General features: G+C 35.3%; 1 protein-coding gene across 1 annotated transcript in view; it reads right to left on the reverse strand.

The window, feature by feature from the left end:
• The window catches only part of LOC129229237 (laminin subunit alpha-like), a gene marked incomplete in the record, with an annotated part of 161277 nt that overhangs the window by 60901 nt on the left and 77175 nt on the right, over positions 1 to 23201 (reverse strand). Inside the window, 10 exon segments of the mRNA XM_054863502.1 lie at positions 487 to 635; positions 857 to 970; positions 3416 to 3530; positions 4624 to 4742; positions 6446 to 6529; positions 6905 to 7006; positions 15246 to 15431; positions 16145 to 16285; positions 18166 to 18310; positions 18466 to 18536. Coding sequence (XP_054719477.1) covers positions 487 to 635; positions 857 to 970; positions 3416 to 3530; positions 4624 to 4742; positions 6446 to 6529; positions 6905 to 7006; positions 15246 to 15431; positions 16145 to 16285; positions 18166 to 18310; positions 18466 to 18536 — 1226 coding nt within the window.

Here is a 23201-nt window from a genome sequence, read left to right on the forward strand (position 1 = left end):
GTATTTTTAAATCACTTGACAAATTGAGAGGGAACCACTTTAGCTCGGTATAAGCTTCTAGATTCAGAGGGTATCCGAAAGTATGGGCATAAGTGCTATTTTTGGTCATAAATAGGGCGTTTGAGTCCAATGTTTCGAAATACAGTGAAACTTGTGTAAGTTGATCACTTGCGGTGCACTATTTTAGTGGTCAACTTAAACAGGTAGTCAACTTATAGAGGCTGAATTATGTGATAAGATCTAATTCTGTGCCTGAAAAGAGGGGGGTAACATTATCTCCGTTATTGGCTTAAAGATCTGTGCTTTTACTGGTAAACTGCTCGAATAAGAATACATAACTACACCCGAAAACACTAAGTCCAATAGTTGAGAATGAATTTTAATAATGTTAGAAGAACTTAAGAATGGAAATGGACATACACTTCACATCTCGGTCCGTAATATCCCGGCTTGCACTGGCAACTGATTTCATGGCCACTCGGTGACACTTCGCAACTTTCAGCAAAGTTGTTACTTTCGATGGGAAGGGGGCATGCGCAGATCAGACAATCATATGGTGTGCCCTGAGTCGAATCGCCGTGGTACCCGGCAGAACATCTCTCGCAGTGGTCGCCTTCGGTGTTATGTTGACAGTTCTATAAAAATAAGTTCATGAGCTCTTAGATCAATGAAGAATTGTAAAACAAAAGCGACTTATTAATGAGAAGGTGAAAATATTTTATCGAATTAGTTTTGCCATTGGCGTTGATACGTTATGGCAAAGCAAGCAATTTTCTTCAGCCCTATTTTAAGCTAAGGGGCCCATTCAATCCATTATCCATATTAGTTCATATTATCAAAACCAATGTGCACTTACAATACATTTTCCGGTGTTGACGTCACATGTTTGGGCATGGCCGTAGCACTGGCACGGAACACAATAAGACAAGTAAGGCCCGGTTTTGGAACGATAATATCCAGGAGCACATTCCTAATGAAACAAAAATATTTTAAGCAGTTATTTGTTTATGAAGTTAAAAGAAATTTATCGAAAGAAAAGTTACAAAACATCGCATTTTTCATGCAAGCACATGCACCAATAGAATTTTTAGTAACTCTTTGCCCAGAATACAGATTTTATGGAAAGAAATATCAAAAATTGCCAATAAATGAAGTTTTTCTCAGAGCCCTTATTTATTTTCACACACAAAAATAATAGTGAGGAATTTTTGCAGTAATTTATAAATCTCCAATTAATTGATAAGAAAAGTAATGGCTTGCATTTTCTTTAAAACAACAGAAGGATGAAGCATTCAGGGCTAAAAACTCCAAAGAAAGAAAAATATACAGTTCTCAAAAATATAGACGGAAACGAAACATAAGTTGTACCTTTAAACAAGTTCTCATTCGGTCCAAATTGAGAACAGCTTCTGGTAAAAAGTGAACACTATAGTAAACTTTCAGTAGTATTTTTTGAAGCTTTGGTTCAAGTCACTCTACTGTTCTCAAGGTTAGCATCATCTTCGGGCCCAATATTTTTAAAACTAGATGTGAAACATAGGGGTAAATAACACGTGGGTGGGGGTGAGGGGAGCGGAAAAGTCATTTGTGACGGGCCCCAAAATTTCTGTGCACGCCCTCACTCCAACCATATAAAAAGTGAACACTATAGTAAACCTTCAGTAATATTTTTTGAAGCTTTGGTTCAAGTCATTCTACTGTTCTGAAGCTTAAGTAGCATCTTCAGAGTCTTTGTTAGTTGGAATTCAAGTCAAAAACCAAATCTCCAGCTAGATAAAAAGTCTACACTATAGTAACTTTCAGTAGTATTTTTTGAAGCTTTGGTGCAAGTCACTCTACTGTTCTCAAGCTTAAGCGACATCTTCAGAGTCTTCACTAGCTGAAATTCAAGTCAGAAATCAAATCTCCAAAAAGACGTTTATTTCAGTGCGCTACTATCAAATTTATTAGCATCTTCAGCATGTCCTTGACTTTCGGATTCAATGCAAGGCTTAAAGTTACAATAAGATAAGAATTTTAGGGCGTTACTATCAAATTTATTAGCATCTTCAGCATCTTATTGACTGTTTCAGAATCAATTGAAGGCATAAAGTTACAAAAAGATAAGAATTTTAGGGCGTTGGTATGAAATTTACTAGCATCTTCAGCATCTCCTTGACTGTTTCGGATTCAATTTAAAGCTTAAAGTTACAATAAGATAAGAATTTTAGGGCGTTACTATAAAATGCATTAGCATCTTCAGCATCTCCTTGACTGTTACGAATTCAATTCAAGGCTTAAAGTTACAACAACATTAGAGTTTCAGGGCGTTAGTATCGAATTTAGTTAATATCTACAGTAATGGAAACCTCCTTTAGCATCATTTCAAATTCTAAAAATGCTTTATTTTTCGAAGCGTTAACGGCAGATTCTCCAACGTCACCTTGAATATTTGCAACATATTCGAAGCAGGGGTGCACCGAAGCAACAATTTTTGGAGGAAGGAAATTCTCAATTTGACGAATGGCAGTCTAAATTTTACCGAATGATAAAATACGAGTGTGTGCATACGTACGTACATTTAATGAAAAGGGATATTCGGCCGTTTAAAAACTGCAAATTTGTCCCGAAATGTGCCGAATCGTCAAACAAGATTTTCCGAATAAGGGAAATTTTGGGGGGATCACAGTGACCCAACCGCGCTTCTACTTCGAAGCATTGCTTTAAATCCAAGTCCGAAGAAAATACATTTGAACCATCTTCAGCATCACTCTCAGCACCAGCCGTCAATAAAAACATTAATATCAAGATTCAAGGAGATAGTTCTGTTCAATAAAAGGGCATATTCCCGCTCAAGTCCCAGAGCAAGTTTCGCATCGAAGAGAGCCCAGGTGTCTCCATCTAGCGGAAAAACTAGGTGTCAAAACTCTTGTGGTATTGGCATTCCCCAATAGTGTGGCCACATGAAATAATGAGTGCTATATCAGTGGGTCATCAGGTCTGCAAAATATTGCCCCTAACACAGCCCCCCCCCCCCCCCCCAAAAAAAAACATATTCCCACTCAGAAGTACCTTCTGTTATACACTGTAAATAAAAAAACTACATTTCTACTAGACAGTCTCCAAGAAACTGGGATTCCATAAATGTTTCTATTAACGACATAGCTTCATCTCAAATGACGTTGCCAACGTTACTTAAGAAGAAACTATCATTACTAGAGACCTTCATGGAGGCCAGGCTGCGTTTCTAGGCATTTTTTAGTAGGACCACAGTTTTTTTTACAGTGTACAGTGTCTCAAGTTATTGTTTCATCAAAAAATAAGGCAATTAAATGAACAAGTTTGCTGCGCAGCTTTTAGATTCTCTGTCTTAGCCCAAGTGATTCGACAATTCAAGAAGCTATTTAAGAGAGAAAATAATATCAATCCTCTTTACCTCGCATGAGCTTCCCATGTAGCTAGGTGGACACTGACACTGTTCCACGCGCAGTGCTTGAGGTGCATCGGCGACGTACTCTTCAGTGGCAGTATCCATCAATACTCCTGTCAAGCTGAGAAAAAACGAGATAAAGTACGATAGAAAAATAAATATAAATTAAGTTTTACTGATCCGTTTTTTCATTCAAAATGTTGTTATTTCCCATAAGTATCACCATATCATTAAAAAATTGATTTACGAACGAAATTATTGTTATTTAAATCTGAGATTGAAAACTGCAAACGAATTTTCAGATAACGTAATTCCCAGTAGCTTGACTGCAAATGTTTGCTGCCTACTAACTTGCTTTTCCAAGGTAAAAATCCTATAGAGTTTTTACTATTCCTTTAATTACAATCATATGAAAGTTTTTTCCTTCATATAGGCATAAAATAGTTAATTGAAACATTAAACCTGCTTGCCCTCTGCAGAGTTTTTTTTTCCCCTTCAGTTTTTTTGTATTGAAACTCTGATTAAAAAAAAAAAAAAAGCCGAAAATCTCTAACGTACAATTAGACTAATCAGACGGAAGTCTCATTAGTCTATTTGTCTCTATTTTATTTGTTCGTTTTTTTTAGGCATCTAAATTTTTTTAGATGTGTGAGGAATATTTTATGAGAATATTGATCAGGTACTAGAAAGTAGTATGGGTATACGGGAAAGTAGGCTTGTATAGTTCTAGACGGAACTTCTTGTTATAACGATGATTTTGATGAAATGGTTGTAAAAAATGTCTTTTAGGTACAGTTGAAATTCAGGATTTTTTGAAGGTAAATTTTACTGTAAAAATGGAGAGTTTAGAGTACAAAGAAAATTTTACAGTAAAATTGACCTTAAAAGTGAACAAGGGCAATGCCAATTTCTCACTTGATTTAAAGTGCAAAGCATATATCGCATTATTCCCTTTCTTCGCTGGAGTCCCATTCGGTATAGGGGCTACGTACGCCATTCTCTGAAAGAGAACACAGGTTCGACCCCACTGTTTGCCTCTCTCGTTTTTGTTATTCAGCGCAACTAACCCCAGGTTTCTCGCTTTTTTGACCGTAAAATATTGCAGTAGAATTGGATTTTACAGTAAAGAAAAGTACTAGCAACAAAGATGCCAATACTTTTTATCGTAAAATTTTTAGTTTACACTAGTGTTTTTACAGTTAATGCTTCTTTACCTTATTTCAAGAACTGGATGGAAGTAAGATCCTCGAACTAAAAGACGTTCCAAGTTCACCAGCACCATCATCATCTGCTCTCGAGTAACTTCTCGGCCCCCAATGTGGCGGAACTCATGCTGCAGATAAAGAAAAGAAATAAAGTAATACGGGAAAATTCTAGCGTGCCCGAGTAAAAGTCGCCAAGGAAAAATGCCATCGCCAAACATGATTATGATGAAAAATAATTTCACGTGAATCTGATATTATTCATGGAATCAATATCATCGAGGTACGCGAGTATGGTTATTCCTTGGTATAGTTTCACTGAAATAAACACTTGCAACTTATCTTGTGCTTGCTTGCAAAAGTGGTGATCAAAATGGGATCGTCATCAATTCATAATTATTACAATTACCACTATCCACTTCGTTACTTCGGTAACGATTACTCCTGTAGACTCACCATTGAGTTTAATCCTAAGGATATACTCCATCCATCCAAAATTTTTTCTACATCTGAATACTTTTGTACTGATTATTAATACTGATAAGTTAATGATTTTGTTTGAATTTCCTTAGAGATTTCAGGGAGTTCGACGAATTGAAAACATTTAGTTATCAGACATTCCCTCCTTAAATCAGCACCAAATTTGATCTAAAAAATCCATAGTTCATACATCCTTAAGCCCCGACCCATTTTGTAAGGCTTTTTAGACTCATTAGTACATCAAAAAGACTTACTCATCTTTACTCTCTAATGAAATCACGATTACTAAAAAATAGTTTTACGCTATTTCTGGTGGAGGAGTCCTTACGGATTGGGACGTGGCTTATTAGTGAGCAAACGAATCCTGGATTTTTGGAACTTATTTGATACTGATTTAAGAAGGGAATGCGCTTAGTAGGTAAGTAAGTGTAGTGGATTGACTGCATAGCAACCTGAAATCGTTGAGACATAACAGTGAGCTAATTCTGGATTTGTGAACCTGATTTGGTACTGATATCAGGAGGAAATGGCTTGGTAAGTAAATTTTGTTGATTGACTGCATAGCAACCTGAAATCGTTGAGACATAACAGTGAGCTAATTCTGGTTTTGTGAACCTGATTTGGTACTGATATCAGGAGGAAATGGCTTGGTAAGTAAATGTTGTTGATTGACTGCATAGCAACCTGAAATCGTTGAGACATAACAGTGAGCTAATTCTGGATTTGTGAACCTGATTTGGTACTGATATCAGGAGGAAATGGCTTGGTAAGTAAATGTTGTTGATTGACTGCATAGCAACCTGAAATCGTTGAGACATAACAGTGAGCTAATTCTGGATTTGTGAACCTGATTTGGTACTGATATAAGGAGAAAATGGCTCGGTAAGTAAATGTTGTTGATTGACTGCATAGCAACCTGAAATCTCTGACACATAAGAGTGAGATAATCCTGGATTTTTTAAACTAAGTCAATACTTATATAAGGAAGGAATGTCTTGGTAAGTAAATGTTGCTGGTTGGATGCATAGCAACCGGGGAATCTTTGAAAAGTGTTAAAATAAAATCATTAAATCATCAGTTTTAGTAATTAGTATAAAATTAGTCAAATTTCGAAACTTTGGATGGAATACTTAACTAGTAGGAATCCGATTTTTGGCCCCCATTGTACCAGCTATTACAACAGCCGAATGATCCTCAATTTTCACAATGCAGTTCCTTCTGTGTGCGTTTTAATCATGATTTTTTTTTTTTTTTCGATATTTGCTTCTTGCGACTCAGATGCAATACGGTTTTCATTTCTATCACATTTTTTTCCTTCGCTGATATCAGAAATTAAACTCTCAAAAAATCTTACCTCTATTAAATTAATATTCACTCTGAACAGAAAACCACTTGCCGGTTGTTCAACGTGGTTGTGCACGATGGTAATGTTGTTCCCCTGAAAAAATATACCAGAAACTCAGCTTTTGATTATAATACTTTCATTTTGCATAAAATAGAAAAGTCTTTTGTTATAAAAACTCTCGTTTAAATAAAAATATTCATGTAGAGGCATTCAGTTTATGGAGTACGAATATTTTGCTGTATACAGAGAAAAACGTATATTTTTAAAACTGATTAAATTAATAGTATGAAGGACATTGGAGTGCTATCTCTAATATTACTTTGATAACTTTGTTCGAATCATAAATTATTTGGACAGAAATATATTCTAGATTAAAATATTTTACTTAAATACAGCTTGAAAACAACATGATAGCATGGTTTTCATTAGAGAACCTGGAAATAAATTATTGCTATAGAAGGTACTTACCCTCAAAATGAGATCAGGTCCTATCAAACTTTCGAATGGTTCGTTGTCATTAGCTAATTTAGTGTACATGATGTAGGATAAATTTCCACCATAAGAAGTGAGCTGAAAAAAAAAATTACCAATCTAAATAAAAAAATCTACTTCAGAGACGATTGTCAAATATTAAAAAAAAAAATAGAAAATCGTCTGTCAAGGTATGAAGGGAGGAAATTGCTTCTACATTTGAACGAAGCAATTGCCTGTTTGGTGATATATTTTGATAGTTGAAATTTTATCCCTAACTCCAGCGGATTAACCCTTAACTCCAGTAGATAGCGTTAAATGTTGACCACTTTTTCTTCACTAGTGTTCGCCCAGTGGTCGAAATTCGACCATATTCATAAATGAATATTTGAGAAAACTTGTATGAATTTAACTAATTCTAACATTTTTATTTCTACTCTTACTCATGTTTACTGCATATCTGGAAGGATACAATTTTTATACGTACACAAAATAACAAACAGTAATAATTAATTTCAATTTTGCTTTTTGTCTGTTAATCTCAAAATAAATAGATGAAAGGGGATATTTCGGTAATGGGGTCGTTTCCGAAATTTTAAAAGTATTTTTTTTATGAAAGAGCATGCTTAAAAACAAAGGTTTTAACCATTTTTTTAAAATAATTTGAAAACATTTAATATTTTAAACTACAGTGAAACCTGTGTAAGTTGACCACTTGCGGTGCAGTACTTTGGTGGTCAACTTAGACAGGTGGTCAACTTATAAAGGGGGTAATGGTTTTTTTTTTTTTTGTCATTTCTTGCACCATGTATTCTTTTTTTTTTTACTAATTGACACTTACTCTTTCTGTTCAACTCACTTTCATTGTTTAGTATTACTTTGAAACAATAATTTAAAATGTTATTCAAATATTTTTAGAGATTATTTTCTCAGAATGACGTATAATGTGTCATGCAAATTTAAAATTTCAGTAAATTGATCAAAAAAAAATTGTTTATGAAAAGTTATTTATTTGATATTAATAGTTCCTAAAAATTCATAGCTAATCAAAAATTACAAATTTTTCGCTTTATTTTTTTTCTCATATACATTTATAACCCCATGATGATATACTTTTCAACAAAATAACTCCTTATTGAAGTTTGGCGCACTTATTAGACCAGTTTTGGAAATTCCATATGTCTCCCAGCTAATTTTCTCTGTATTTCTCCCTTTTCAATTAATTTTAATATTTCATACTTTTTATCAATCTCAAGTTCAACTAACTTTCTTTATGAAGTCATTTTATGTAAAACTATAACACAAAGAGCAACAAGCTGGGCTCTCATAGTTCAAAAAGGCAGTTGAAAATGAAAATGTTTTATCTCTTAATTCCTTGCACTAGAAATACTGCAATGCAAGTAACTTTACTCTTTAGCACAATTCCATTGTTGCCACAAAATATTGCAATTGGAAAAATATACTTTGTGTTTTTCTATTGACACATGTTTTCATTGAACATAGAGTACAAAAGTCAATCTCAAATAGAACAAAAAAAAAAAAAAAAAACAAGTTTGGGGAATAAAAGGGTTCTTAGTAGTTTTCCCATGTGTTTAAACTCAAAAGGAGGTTTAGTTATGCTGCTCTTTCATTTAGTTGGTAAAATGCTGGTCTGGCACCAAAAATATTCTTGGAAAGCTATAAAAAAAATGGTAATAAAATGAAATAATTTGCTAAATAAAATTTAAAAAAATAAACCAAGTGGTCAACTTACAAAGGGTTTTTTACAATACTCCAAACCAAACTTGGTGTTCATTAATGGTCAAGATAGACAGGTGGTCAAGATAGAGAGGTGGTCAAGTTACAGAGGTTTTCCTTCATTATATAAGATAGGACTAATTCCGTTCCTGACAAAAGCGGTCAACATAGACAGATGGTCAACTTACAAAGGTGGTCAACTTTACAGGTTTTACTGTATTATTTTAATCGATGCGCAGATTGAAATTCATTTTTTACGCTTCTGCACATGGCATCAAAAGCGATGAAATGCCATTCACTGATGTCATTAGCGTATAACGCAATTTATCATAACCTGGAAACATGGTTGACAGCAAAGCGTAAAAATTTTGCTCGGCTATGGAGTAGCGCGCCAAAATACGTCACTTGTAACGTCATAAAGACCACGCTTAATTTCCAAAATCAAACATTTAAAAAAATAATAAAAACTAACTGTCGGGAAAATAAAAGTTTTTTCTGGCTCCACGTTATTTCTTTTTCTTATTCTATCAATTTCATTGACTAAAAGTAGTACTTTTAACTGAAGAAAACAACCCCATCAAGAAATTGGTGTGGTCGTCAGATTCCTGGCTTGAATAATTTTATTTTGGATACCATGTTGTTTTGTGCTTACCCTATGCAAATAGACATTTCCCTATTCTTTGTGTACGTATGCAAAGGAAAAACATTTTTCGTGCTGGCATTGGAAACAAAAAATTCCACGCCAATGGATAAAAATCGCCAATCATCCACTTTTAGAATGGAATGAAGCAACACAAAACTCCGTTTATACGTAAAACTTCTGCGTGAACAATATTACTTATGAAACTTCTACTATTATTGAGTAATTTGCTTTGACATCGTCATTAGAAATATAAATTTCCAAGTATGAAATAAACGAACTCTACTCGTGGCAATATAACTGTCCACTCGAAAACAATGGCCGCCGCAAAAAAAGTACAATTTTTAAAAAAGGTCGACTTTGTGATTTGTTTATGGTTAAGGGCGGTGCATAACTGATGTCATATTTTTCAATATTTTCGACCCTCTCCCCCCTTTGTCACAATTTTTTGCATTTCACTATACCCCCTCTTCCCTTTGTCACATGTCACGCTGTTTTTCATAAACTTTCCTATTAAAAAACGGCTTGTTGTCACGTTCACCCCCATTGTATGCCCCTCTTGTCATGTCTTTCCTCTCCATTGTCACAAACTGTTACTATTTCGTGAACCCCACCTTAAAGCTTCATTCGTGGACAGCCCCTATTTTGTGGCAACCGTATGCAAATATACATTTCCCTACTCTTGATTTTTGTATGCAAAGTAAAAACATTTCTCGAGGTGCAATTGGTGCCAAAAATTTGACGCCAATAGATGAAGAGCGCCTGCCAATTTAACAATTATCGAAATCTTCTCGAATGAAATGATCCTGCAAAACTCAGATTATACGTAAAACTTCTGCACGAGAATGCTTCTTTTAATAAGTGGAATATTACAGAGTAAGTTGCCAACAGTCAAATAAACGAATCCTACTTGCTACATTAAAAATTGTCCATTCAAAAACACTGGACGTCGCAATAAAAATGCTATTTTAAAAAAAAAATCGTGTTTGTGATTTGTTTACGGTTTAGGGAAAACTGACAAATGCACTTTTCAAAATTTTTGATCCCTCTACCCTTTGTCTCAAAGTTTCACACTTCACATTAAACCCTCTTCCCTTTGCCACATGTCATACTGTTTTTCATAGACGTTCTTATTAAAAAAAAAATTAATTTGAATTCTTAAATTTTGAATTCAAATTATGTTTTTCGCAATCACGAGTTGCGACAGGACCCTACTCATTGGTTACTACTCTACTCACTTGTTTCTAGACACGGCTCTTGTCCCTCCAAGTCTACCCTCCTGTTGAACGGAGACGTGTGTATTAGTTGTGTATGTGTAGGCTTTTGTGTGTGCGTAGACCTGTGTATATGCACGATGGCGTGTGTGTATGTGTGTGAGTGCGTATGTGTATGAGCGTGCGTGTATCTAGGACACGGACGCCACCGACCAGGAGCGGCTACCGGAGGACGGAGCCGCGCCTGCAGGTGGCGGTGGTGGTTGAAAAAGGCACGGAACATCAAAGACGGTCAAATGAGAACAATAAGCAATCGTGATTGCTCAAAAAAAAACTTGATGTCTCATTCTCAGCATTGTATGTTCCTCTTGTCATTTATTTCCTCTGCCTCACGAACGGTTAAAATTTAATGAACTCCACCTTAAAGAGGGACTTGATTCGTAGTCAGTTCCTTGCAAATAGACATTTCTGTACTCCTTTTTTAAGAATGCAAAAGAAAAATATTTCTCGCCCTGGCATTGGTGCCAAAATGGATAAAGTTCGCCAATTTCACAATGGAGTCGTTTCCAAAATTTTAAAAGTATTTTTTTTTCTGAAAGAGCATGATTAAAAACATAGGATCTAACCATTTTTTAAATAATTTGTTTAAGTTTAGTATTTTAAAAACATTACTTAAATCGGTGCGCTTTCATTATTTACGCTTCTACCGATGACATCACAAATGATGAAATGCCATTCAGTGTTGCCATTCACAGAGCAAAATATTTAATTCGCATCTTTACTCACGTGCATTGGCAACGATATGGTTGATAGCAAGCAAGAGCACAATTTTAATTCGCTTCTTGATTATCATAACGTGGAAACGCGATAGAAAGATGCGCCAAAGAGCATCATTTGTGACGTCATAAAGACCACGCCTTGTTTGAAAAATCTGACATTTTAAAAAGTTAATTAAAAAATAACTGTTGGGAAAATGAAAGTATTTTGGGGGTCCTTGTTATTGTTATTATTATTATTATTTGCTTAGCCTATCAATTTCAGTGACAAAAAATACTACTTTTGACTGAAGGAAACAACCCCATTGTCCACGCGAAAGCACTGGACGTCGTAATAATACGCCAATTTTATCAAAAGTTTCACCTTGAGATCTGTTTGTGGGGATAGCAAATGCAGGTATTATTGGGAGTTGGAATTGAAAGTCGTCCCTCACTCCGTAAAATGATTTATTTAAATATTAAAATCGCGAAAACATAATAAAAATGAAAATATTTTAAATACCCAGAGTTACCCAAAAGCCTCAATAATAGAAACAAAGACAAGTATTTCATTTCTTTATGCTCAAGCAAGAATTGGCAACACCACAATATTATCCAGCAATTTCTTCAAGCTAACTGTGTCGCGTGAAAAAGCAAATAAAAATGAATTTTCACTAACTTTTAATTGCTCCTAGCGTGTTTTTTAGCCATTTTAGCGGATTGGCATTTTTGAACGGTAAACCGGGTAGAACGTGTTTTATAGTATTTTGCACGAGCTTTCCAACCATACCAAGCTCGAAGCGCTAAAATGCCTTTTTCATGTAGAAAGAGCTGTTTAAAAAACCAATTAAAACTTAATGTTTCACGCTTCCAACAATGAGTTTCAACAATGGAAAAGAGATAAAATTAAAATTTTTGAGTTTCGCCAACTAAAAAACGCTTATAACTTTTTTTCTAGTGGATTCAGGTTATTGGACCTTGGGCGCCCTGACAATTTCTTCGTTAGGAGTATTTTTTAAAGACCTTTCAAACCATATCAAAAAATCGAAAAAATTGGGCCATCCGTTAGCGTAGAAAGAGTCATTTAGGACGAAAATTCGTTTTTTTAAAAAATTAATATCTCCCTTAATTAGCGTTCGATTTCAAAACATTTTATTGATGACACGAAAACTCGGCAATAGCTTACCTGAACAAAAAAATAATGAACGAAATCGGTCAACAAACAGAGGAGGAATCGGTACCGAAAGAAAATGGCTTGCCTATTATTATATAAAGATTCTCCAAAAATGACTTATCAGTAAAACAGTTAAGTTACCGGATACAGTTCAATCTTGTCAAAAAAAGAAAAGAAAAAAAAGGAGCATTTCCCTGCATATCAAACACTGCCAAGAAACATTATCAAATCATCATGCCGTGGCACGAGTTTCATTGTTGAAGAAGTCAGGAGCGTTACTCGATCATTGGCTATGATATATACGAAGATTAGTCCCTTGTTTTACACGGGTTTATTTTACGCGGATTTGATTGTACGCGGTTTAAGATTTAATGTCTTTACCTTTGTTCTACGCGAATGCGTTTTGATTTTATGCGAACGCGGCTTTGCAAACAGATAAAATTATCCCTTCCTTCAATATCCAAACTCTTGAAATTGCAGATTAACATAATGCGAATGCATTATGTTAATCTGCAAATTCTGCTCTCTTGCTAATAAGCGAGCTTGGGCCACTGGTGACATGTTTTACGATTGGTTCTAGAGTTCCCTCTAGAAGAAAGGTTTTAAACTTCCACATTCAGAACTCACTCGAAGAAGTGTTTTTAGAAGTGAACGAAGGAGGACGAAACCAACGAGGATACCGACATCGAGAAGCACAACCAAAAACTTTTACATTGAAATTTTTGAGCCATTCTTTGACAATGGCAAACAATCTTTCTAATTTTTTAGTGAAGGAAGATTCCTTCAAAAACTGACACGACTGATCAGGGACGCGTTAATGCTCTACAAAGAACTACACAGAAAAATGATTAAGGTCCGTCTCAAGATTATCATACCCAACTTTTTCTTTAAACAAAACTTTATAAACATTAAGTTAATTTATATTTTTTATGCACGTTGTGCATTTGTATCGAAATAGGTACATATTAGACTTAATATACATATTTATCTATCACTAAAATGAAGTTTTTTTTTTCATCTGTGAAACCTAACCCCTATTTTAGCACTATTATTAAGTCTAAGTTTACTCGGTTTAGATTCACGCGGCAGTTTCGTGGAACGTTACACTCCACGTAAAACGACGGTCTAACTGTATATATTTCCAGGTATTTTCCTTTAATGAGTTGGATCTGGTAGCAATTGCGACAGCGAAATAAACATTATGGTTATGGAAAATTACAGCAAAATTTTATTAAGGTCTTGTTATTTGTATTATTTATTCGGTATGCGCATTGAGTTTTGGCAACAAAATACGCATTATTTAGTGTTCCCTTATCCTTTTTATAATGCAGTAAAAGTTTTTTCTCTCAAGGTATTCCATTTTAAGTATTGTCAGTTTTTCGCGAGAAGGCACTTAGCGACACCTCCTTGAGCGCAGATTTCCATTTTACACGGGGGTGATCGGTAAGCAATCCACGCGCTTTTAAAGGAAATGAGATAACCTTAACTTGGGCGTGTATTTTAATGTGCAAAAAAATATTAGTGTCCTTTACATCACTTGCTTCACTTGTCTGTTGCCGTTTTCGTTATTCTTACATTTTAAAAACTGCTGCTTTTACAACAAAATGCTATAATCCGAAGATACCTTCTGCCGAAAACAACGAAATAGCATGAAGGAGGAGTCAAGTGTTTTCTTGTGAAAAACAAACACTATCCATAATCAACTATTTCCCCTCCAACTGCCTGACACGTTCTGTAAAACAGTCTTCTTTGCATCGATTCGCTGCGTCGCAGAGAACAGGAATTTTGCTCTCCACAAAAGTTTTTTCTTCGTGGTCAAATGGATAATTTTGAATTAATGGACTAATTGTAGTCTAATATTACATTTTATTTCATTGCTTTTTCAAATTGCTAGCAATTATTTATAAAAAATTTGCTATTTTGTTATTTCAGCGTAAGGCATGTGTTTCTCTGATTATATTTCGAATCGATAGCGTTACACCGTGTTCTTCACAGATCACAATTGCTATAAATATTGATACACTGAGCTTTCTTAGTAACTCAGGATCGTTTTAATCAATTACGTTAAACCTACAATGTTGAAAATTCAGGAAGATTTTCTGGTAATTGTTACTGCAAAATGGCAGACTTAACGCATCGCTGATTTTTACGGTAATTTATACTGGAAAAATAAGCAATCCCAGCTCCAATTGATTGCTGCGGCTTACCGAGGAAACCGTAAAATTTTACAGTAACATTTGATTTTTACGGTAATAGTTACTGGCAACATGGATGCCAGTAACAATTACCGTAAATTTTCCGGAAAAATTTTAACAGTGTACCGAATTTCCACTGAAAGTTCCAATGTCACAAAGGTTACTGACTTTTAGCGGAGGTTTTTGCAAGATATGTTACTGGCAGAAATTGCTGCCCATTATTTTACAGAAACGTTTCTGAAGCATTTTACAGTGCAAAGCTACATTTTTAAACCTTTTTTTTTTTTTGGCCGAACTTTTTCACGATACAAACTAGATCATAATTTCTCAAATTGTGTTCCACGGCGGTTGCTCAAGGGTTTCTTGAAACTTGAGGCAGGCACAAGTAAAATTATGCATTAACGATTAACAGATAGCTTATTGATTACTTTGACATAGCTCTTATGGTTTCAAGATGACAAAGGAACAAAAACAAAAACCTGCTCTAACATTTTTAATTTATATCCGAAAAAAAGTAATGATTTCTTTTCTAAACATGAAAGTTTCTTTCTGGCAGACGGATATTCTTTTCTTGAAATTTCATTTTCAAAGAGCTAAAGAGGGGGGGAGGGAGTCAAACTTACCTTATTCCCTAAATAGCGAGAAGGTGCTGAGAAATAAAAGAGGACATTTTCAGGCCAAACATCTGGAAGGGAAGCTTCAAGACCATTGTCTGTGATTTGTAAATACATAGTTCCGTTGTCGTCCACTTCAGAGAGTTCACTATCTACATTGATGAGCGCTTGGTTCCAGTTCGACATCTCATAGATCTAAAATGAAGCATAAGAGGCATTTTTTAAAAAAATTATCGCATAGGTAATACTCCTTTTACCCAAAGTGAAGCAATAGAAATAGCATTAAAAAAGTAATCTTTTGCGGTAACGATGATGCTTTAACCTAAAATGAAGCAAAAGTATTTTTTTAAAAAGTAATCATTTGCGGCATTAATGTAATCATTTTGAAATAAGTCTGGTGTAGGATTCATGAAACTAGTTTCATAAACTATCATCTTGTTTAAAGCGTTAGTCAAGTTAAATGCACTGAGTACTCACGCTTAGTCAAAAATATCAGAAATCTATTGAACTTCCTTCATAAGTCTGTTTGTTTTTTCCCCAGACAAAAAAAGTTTTGCATACAAGTACCGAACAGCTTGTTACGGTTGAGATGTACACACTTATATTCACATTGATCGCTATAGTGTGAAGATAATGTAATGTAATGTAATCTAATCTAATCTAATCAAATCTCAGCTTGATCTTTGCCTTCAGCTTTTTTAATGCAATTTCAGACTAATGCTCCCAAACACGAATGAAACCGGAGGTCAAAACAAGCAATTTGGTAGTTGCTAGCAGATCTACCTAAGCTCCGGTTATGAAAAGTAACTAGTAGTTTAAAAAACGTTCTCCTCTCACTTCATTCTACCTTAACCTGAGGTTTGTGCAAAAATATTTTTTACAGAAAATGACATCAAGAATTGAAATACCTGTGTTTTGAAAAAGTATCCGCTCGAGCATCGATCAGTCGTTCCGAAGCAGAAGCATTTGGTGCATCCCAGAGGATTCACTTCTTCCAAGTAGAATGTTCCAGGCTTGCACTGGTCGCACGAATCTCCATAAACATTTTCCTTAAATTGAGACAAAATTATAAGTTGAAAGAAAGAATATGAGAATGATTTAAAGCAATTATATGGACTAAGGTGCCCACCGCAGGCGGAAAGAAGGGGGTGAAGTCCCGAAATACATCGCCGAAGGCGGCTAATCTAGCTATCTTGATGACAAGTAAGTGTAATAAACTTGGACAATGTTTGAACAATTGCTTTTTCACTCAGACTGATGTAATATAAAATGTATTGTTTCTGCTGACAGAGTTGAGGCTTATTTTGCTTACTACTTTATCTGTAAAAACAACTACCTGAACCGTTGCTGTAACATAGAACACCAAAAAAAAAAAAAACGGCATTGGAGGAAATCAATGTTTTACGCAACAGTAATTTTAAGCGATTTAGTCTCAAGTATTACAATATGCACAAAAAAATTGCAATACTGTGGGGCCCGATTTTGACCTTTTCCCCCACACGCCTGAAAAGGGACATCCGCCCCCATTCTGCGACCCGGCTATGTTTTCTGGAAACTTCGTTTCGCTGCAAATAGCCTCCCTTGTGATTTTGAGCGTCTTTAGGTCGAGAAGAGTTGACCTTTTTGTCGCGGCGGTGCATTTTCCTGCACTGAATTTCTGGAACGTAGGAAATAAGTTCAGACCCCCAGACAGTTGCATCTCATAAAATAGAGAATTAGAAGTAAACACATTCCGATTCCGACGCTCACTATCCCCCACACAAAACTCCTCTTTTTGGCGGGAAAGTTTTCCCACCGCTTGTTTTTGAGTAAACGACACTTGGAATTCAGAAAGGCATCCTCCTCTCTGTGATGCCTGCTTTGGGTCAAAAAGGGGTTAGCTTCTTTCGGAGATTTCAAACATTTTCCCGTCCCGGAGTTACAGCTGCAGGATATATCTCCTGAAGACTTGACAGTTCCAAGCCCATAAAACAGAAGACTTGGGAATAACAAAATTCCTTACTGACTTTTGCGACGTACCGTACCCCATAAAACGTAGGATTTTCCTAGAAGCTGGCTCTCCAGATGTTTGAACTACGATCCTCAGAGAATGTGTCCCGATCAGGGAACGCGTCCCCCGATACAAAACGGAGCTTTTTCGAGGTAGATAGAGATTTTGGTGCACAAGAGCTTAGGAGTACGAAAAGCTCTACGTTTCTCCGAGACGTTTAGTCCGGAGTCAATGATGAAAAATGAGTGCCTTTGGATTACCTAATGGAATAAGGGCCAAAATCTTGGTATGTACTATTTTAGCTCCCACTGCCCACTACTTAATTTAAATCTGTAGAATTATTTTGAAGTTTAATTTCTTTGGAGAGTGGAATTACGATGCGTTTAATTTTTTAAATCCTTAATGTTTGGAGTCTTAATGTTTAATTCCTGACTAAATATCTAGCTTAGTTTAGAACTGTATATGTACCATTTTATTTAATAAACATACAATGTGCTTTAATGAATCAAACTATTATTTCTTCTATATTTTAGTTTATTCATAAAACAAACACAACGCACTATACTCCACCGTAGGGTATCCGGCCCAACAATACGATGTTTACGGGTTAGCTTTTGCAGTATAAACTGATGATGCCATACATAAAGTTCGGAAATATTTCTTCTAAATTATGAAATTTAGAATGTGTCATTTTTGATTATATTGTATTTATGCCACCACACCAGTTATGTAAGCAAACTTTGTGCGAGTTTTGTAGCAAAAAAGAGCATTAAATTTAGAAAATTAAATCATAAACCAGTAATTTTTTTTTTTCAATTTTTAAGTTGCATCACTTTTATTACTGGGGTACGCTAAATTGTAAATCTGTGTATTGATTTACAGTACATGTTTACAAGATCATGTTTCTTTTGCATTTTAATGAGATATCTCTCCTTTTACCTTGCAGTAGCATCTAGCAGAGTCTTGCTCGCAAATGTCTTCGGTGCTGCCTCTCAAATCGCAGTTGCATAACTGACAATGAGGGAAGGCCCAATACCCAGCTTTACACTTGTCGCAAGTTCTGCCGACAATGTTAGACCGGCATCTGTAATTAACAAGAACGAATCAATAAGCATACAGATTTAGTATCTTGTCAGGTTATATTTTCTGTTCAAAAGGAATGTTTAAAATCAAAATTCTTTCAGTTAATCTCAGATCTTTTATTATTATTATTATATTTTTTTTCATTCCTGAACTTACCTACACTGACCCGTTTGAAGATCACACTGCAGTTGACCATTCGAAACACCCAAAGGATTGCAATTACATTCCTGAAAAATATCACGTAGTTTGATATGAGACAAAACCAGTAACTACTTATTAAATAATGTTTTTTACAAATAAGAACAAAAATTTAAAAAAAAAAAAATGCATGTGCGAATTTAAAATTCACCAAACTCATGAATATTGTTTGAAATTATTTTTATGAAAGAAATTGCCTAAAAGTTCTTCATTTTTGTGCTTTTCACATAATTGGATTGAAATTGACCTAGCCAAAACCAAAATACTACATGCATGTAGGAACTTGAATATATAGGGGAAACCCGGGCAACGTGAATACCTTAAGCTTTTCTTGATTATTGTCGTTTAGTTATAACTTTAGAAATTGAAACAAATGTTTATAATCAGTCTTCATTTAATGAACTTGAGTAATGCAATAACAGTTGTCCTTAATATTAATTACACTATTAGATATAAGGCCAGTTTTCAACGATGGCATAAATATCCACTTTGCCCAACACCCCGGGTAAAGTGGATTCGTTACTAGGGCAAAGTGAACAGCAACATTATTTGTCATGAAACTAAACATTAAAAATAAAATAACCATCGAAAATTAAAGGAACATATCCGAAAACCATTTTTTTGCTACAATGGTAATTATTGTAGTTATTGCAAACAAAGAAATTAAATTTAAAAATAAAATAAACGCCGAAAATAAAAGGAACATATTTAAAAACATTTTTTTGCTGCAGTTCTAATTATTGTTGTTATTACAAACAAAGAAACTAAACTTAAGAATAAAATAAGCATTGAAAATTAAAGGCTCATATTAAAAAGCATTTTTCGACAATACTAAATATTGCAGTAATTATTGTAACAAGCAAAAAATTTTTTTAAAAAAGTCAATATCTAAAATTTAGGAACATATAAAAAAGAAAAAAAAACATTTTTCTTCTACAATACTAATCATTGCAGTTATCACAAACAAAATCATTACCATATTCGAATGCTGAACACTCTTTACGACACCAGTGAGTACAAACACATTGTATCCTGTTTTCCATTGGCTGATCATCTTCTTCAATGAACATTTTATCACAGAAAATGCACCTTACATCATCAAATTTCTATACTTCCTTATTCTTATCATTTTCTTATACAGTCCTATGTTTTGTAGCAGAGATTTTTGATTAGGCTTTTTGGTACTTTTTCTTTTTAATAGTCTTTTGAGAAGCTTTAGTCGAAACTTCATCTAGTTACTTCATGAGTCTTTTTGGATTTTTCAAATTTTTGTCTCTGACTGTCCTTAACTGGAGTACTTGTCTGGAGTGTAGATATCTGTAGTTTTTGCTTACGTGTTGTTATTGGTTTAACAGGCTGAGGAATAGGTAGTAAAACTGAATGACTGTAGCAGTTCGTAGAACATCCAGGTTTGGGTGAAGCGGCGGGAACATCATTGCCTGGACTTCTTCTGTTGCTTCAGATCCCATGGAAGTATAAGGACGGTCTTCAATGGTAGTATTGTCTTGGGATCTTAATATTGAGGAACTTCCAGTTCGGATGAAGTGACTTGTTATGACCGGGCAAAGTGAATATGGTATTCACTTTGCCCAATCCGCTTTTCCCTTCAGGTACATTTTTGAGGTTACTAAAAATTACTAACAAACCAGAGCATCTAAACTAGTCGTCTACGGATAGTTGAAAGCTACATAATCGTGCATCAAATCCTACTCATAACAAAAAACATGTCACAAATAGTATTAAAGTTATAAATGAAACAATAACCTCTGCTAACTAATATTATTTTCCCCAAAACATATTTTGTTCGCTCACTGGCGTCGCGTGAGGGGAACTCGTCCCGACGTGTTTGCCCCACACGGAGCGGCAACAGGCGACCGTTGCTATGACAACGCGGCAACCGGCCAACTAATTATTTGGGAGTTATAGGCTAAATTCGCTTTGCCCGGGGTATCCACTTTAGCCGGGTTTCCCCTATATATATACATATATACAGTGTGAGTTCGATCGAATCTGTCATACGAAAGGAGGTGATAGAAGAGCCCAAGCGGAGCATAGAACCACCCATTATCGTGTCCAATCCTTAACCGTAACCGAGTTTTGGTAAATTTAAGGAAAATGAGTAAAAAAACAAAATTCTGAGAAAACGACTGATTTCTGAAATTCCTGTAGGACCTACAAAGAAAAGAAGTACATATTTGGAAAGAGCAGACTAAATCCTACAAAATGATACCTTTTGCATTAAGATAGTCGCATTTTACTGAGAGCTACAAGCTTTGAAACATTGGACACACTCAGAATTAAAATGGTGCCAACGTTTTTAATCGACATTTTCAGAAACAACCGTAAGAGCTACAATCGGGCAAATCTACCAAAAACTGGTCCATTTTATTGGCTTTCAGATGATACAACAACAAATCATATTGGGCTTCAAGTTCAGCTGAAAGTCAGGCTTTTGTTTGAAACAGTGTAAAAATCTGCATTCGTTAAAAAAGGAAAACCAGCAAAGAGTCGCACTTTTCTGTTTTGAATTTTCTGTTTCACGATAGCATGTTGCTTTCTTTGTTTAAGAAAATGATATTTTTATATAAAAATAATAGTTTTAACATTTAATTTAGAGAAAAAACACATGAGATAACGATTCGTAGAAATAAAAGAAGCATTACTTTCCCGTGCTTTTCACAAAGGGAAAATCAAGAACAAAAAATGTTACACCAACATCGATTAGTACATTTAATAAACCTGCAAAATTTACAATAGCTGCTGAAATTGGTCGCCGCCACATCTGATACACGCTCTTGCCCTTTTGCGAACGGAAACAACCGTTGCTCTTAGAGAAATTTCATTCCTTAGTTTCCCTACTGCTTCAACAAGCCGGTCGCTCAATTCTTTCAAACTTGCTACTTCTATTTTGTAAACTTATTGTTTTAAGAATCCCTAAACAAAGAAGTCCACTGACGTCAGGTCTGGAGATCTAGGGGGCCAAGGGATGGGGCCCATACGACCAATCCATTGGGGATACTGTTCAGTTAGAAATTCCCGAACGGCATTTGAAGAATGTGCAGGGGCTCCATTGTGTTGGAAAATGATTTCTGCATTCTCCTGAACAGGAATAGCATCAAGAAGGTCAGGCAAATGATGTTCAATGAACTCTAAATATATGTTTCCTTTTAGGTTACCTCGAAACACATACGGACCAATTAAATGATCTCCTATTACGCCAATCCAAACATTTATGCTGAATCGAGTTTGGAATGATGAGTTTTGGGTTAAGAAAGGATTATGTTCAGTATAATGATGCCAGTTATGCAAATATATGATGCCCCCTCTAGTGAACAACGACTCATCTGTCCACAATATCTTTCTTAGAAAATGGTGATCTTCCGTGTCTCGGGCTAGTAGCCATCTGCAAAAGGTTACCCGCTTTTCTAAATCTGAATTGCGCAGTTCTTGTACTAGAGTAAAATGATACGGGTGATACTTGTTTTGGTGCAATGTTTTCATCACTTTACGTTGTGATAGTCCACCTTCTATAGCAATCGAGCGTGAACTCACACTTTGGTTTTCCACTACTCGGTCCAGCACATACTCCTCAACATTGGCAGAACGGTGATCCTGGCCCCTCTCGAACAACGTACCAAATGAACCTGTCTCTCTGAGCTTTCGATGTATAGAGGCAAACACATCTATTAGATGCAGAACGATTTGGGTAACGGAGCCGGTATTCTTTCTCGACTCTGCGAGCATTACCATCACAAAATCCGTACACGAAATGCATATCAGCATACTCTTCGTTAAAAAATCGAGACATACCCAAAAATCGAGAAAAGAATATAGCAACTTATCTTTAGAAACTTTAACGAAAACTTTCAAAAACTATAAACACACTCTCTACTGACTTACTGTAAAAAGAATCATAATTCTAGCAATTTTCAAAACACATTTACAAAATATCAGAAAGAAGCAAACGATACATAAAATATTATGACAAATGAATAATTCTGTTTAGTTTTTATCATTAATTGTTTTGTTAAACAAATGCTTTTTATTTTCAGACGATATTTTTCACAATCATAAATCGTAATCGGAAGTCTTTTGATGGGTCTGTATACGTTTTAAGGTCTTATAATGCAGGAAGCTCATATTTAGAGTTCACTGAACATCATTTGCCTGACCTTCTTGATACTATTCCTGTTCAGGAGAGAGCGGAAATCATTTTCCAACACGATGGAGCCCTTGCACATTCTTCAAATGCCGTTCGGGAATTTCTAACTGAACAGTATCCCCAATGGATTGGTTGTATGGGCCCCATCCCTTGCCCCCCTAGATCCCCAGACCTGACGCCAGTGGACTTCTTTGTTTGGGGATTCTTAAAACAAGAAGTTTACAAAACAGAAGTAGCAAGTTTGCAAGGATTGAGCGACCGGCTTGCTGAAGCAGTAGGGAAACTAAGGAATGAAATTTCTTTAAGAGCAACGGTTGTTTCCGTTCGCAAAAGGGCAAGAGCGTGTATCAGGTGTGGCGGTGACCAATTTCAGCAGCTATTGCAAATTTTGAAGGTTTATTAAATGTACTAATTGAAGTTGGTGTAACATTTTTTGTTCTTGATTTTCCCTTTGTGAAAAGCACGGGAAAGTAATGCTTCTTTTATTTCTACGAATCGTTATCTCGTGTGTTTTTTCTTTTTATTAAACTGT

This window comes from Uloborus diversus, chromosome 9 (genome assembly GCF_026930045.1).
Source record: "Uloborus diversus isolate 005 chromosome 9, Udiv.v.3.1, whole genome shotgun sequence".
NCBI lineage: Eukaryota > Metazoa > Arthropoda > Arachnida > Araneae > Uloboridae > Uloborus > Uloborus diversus.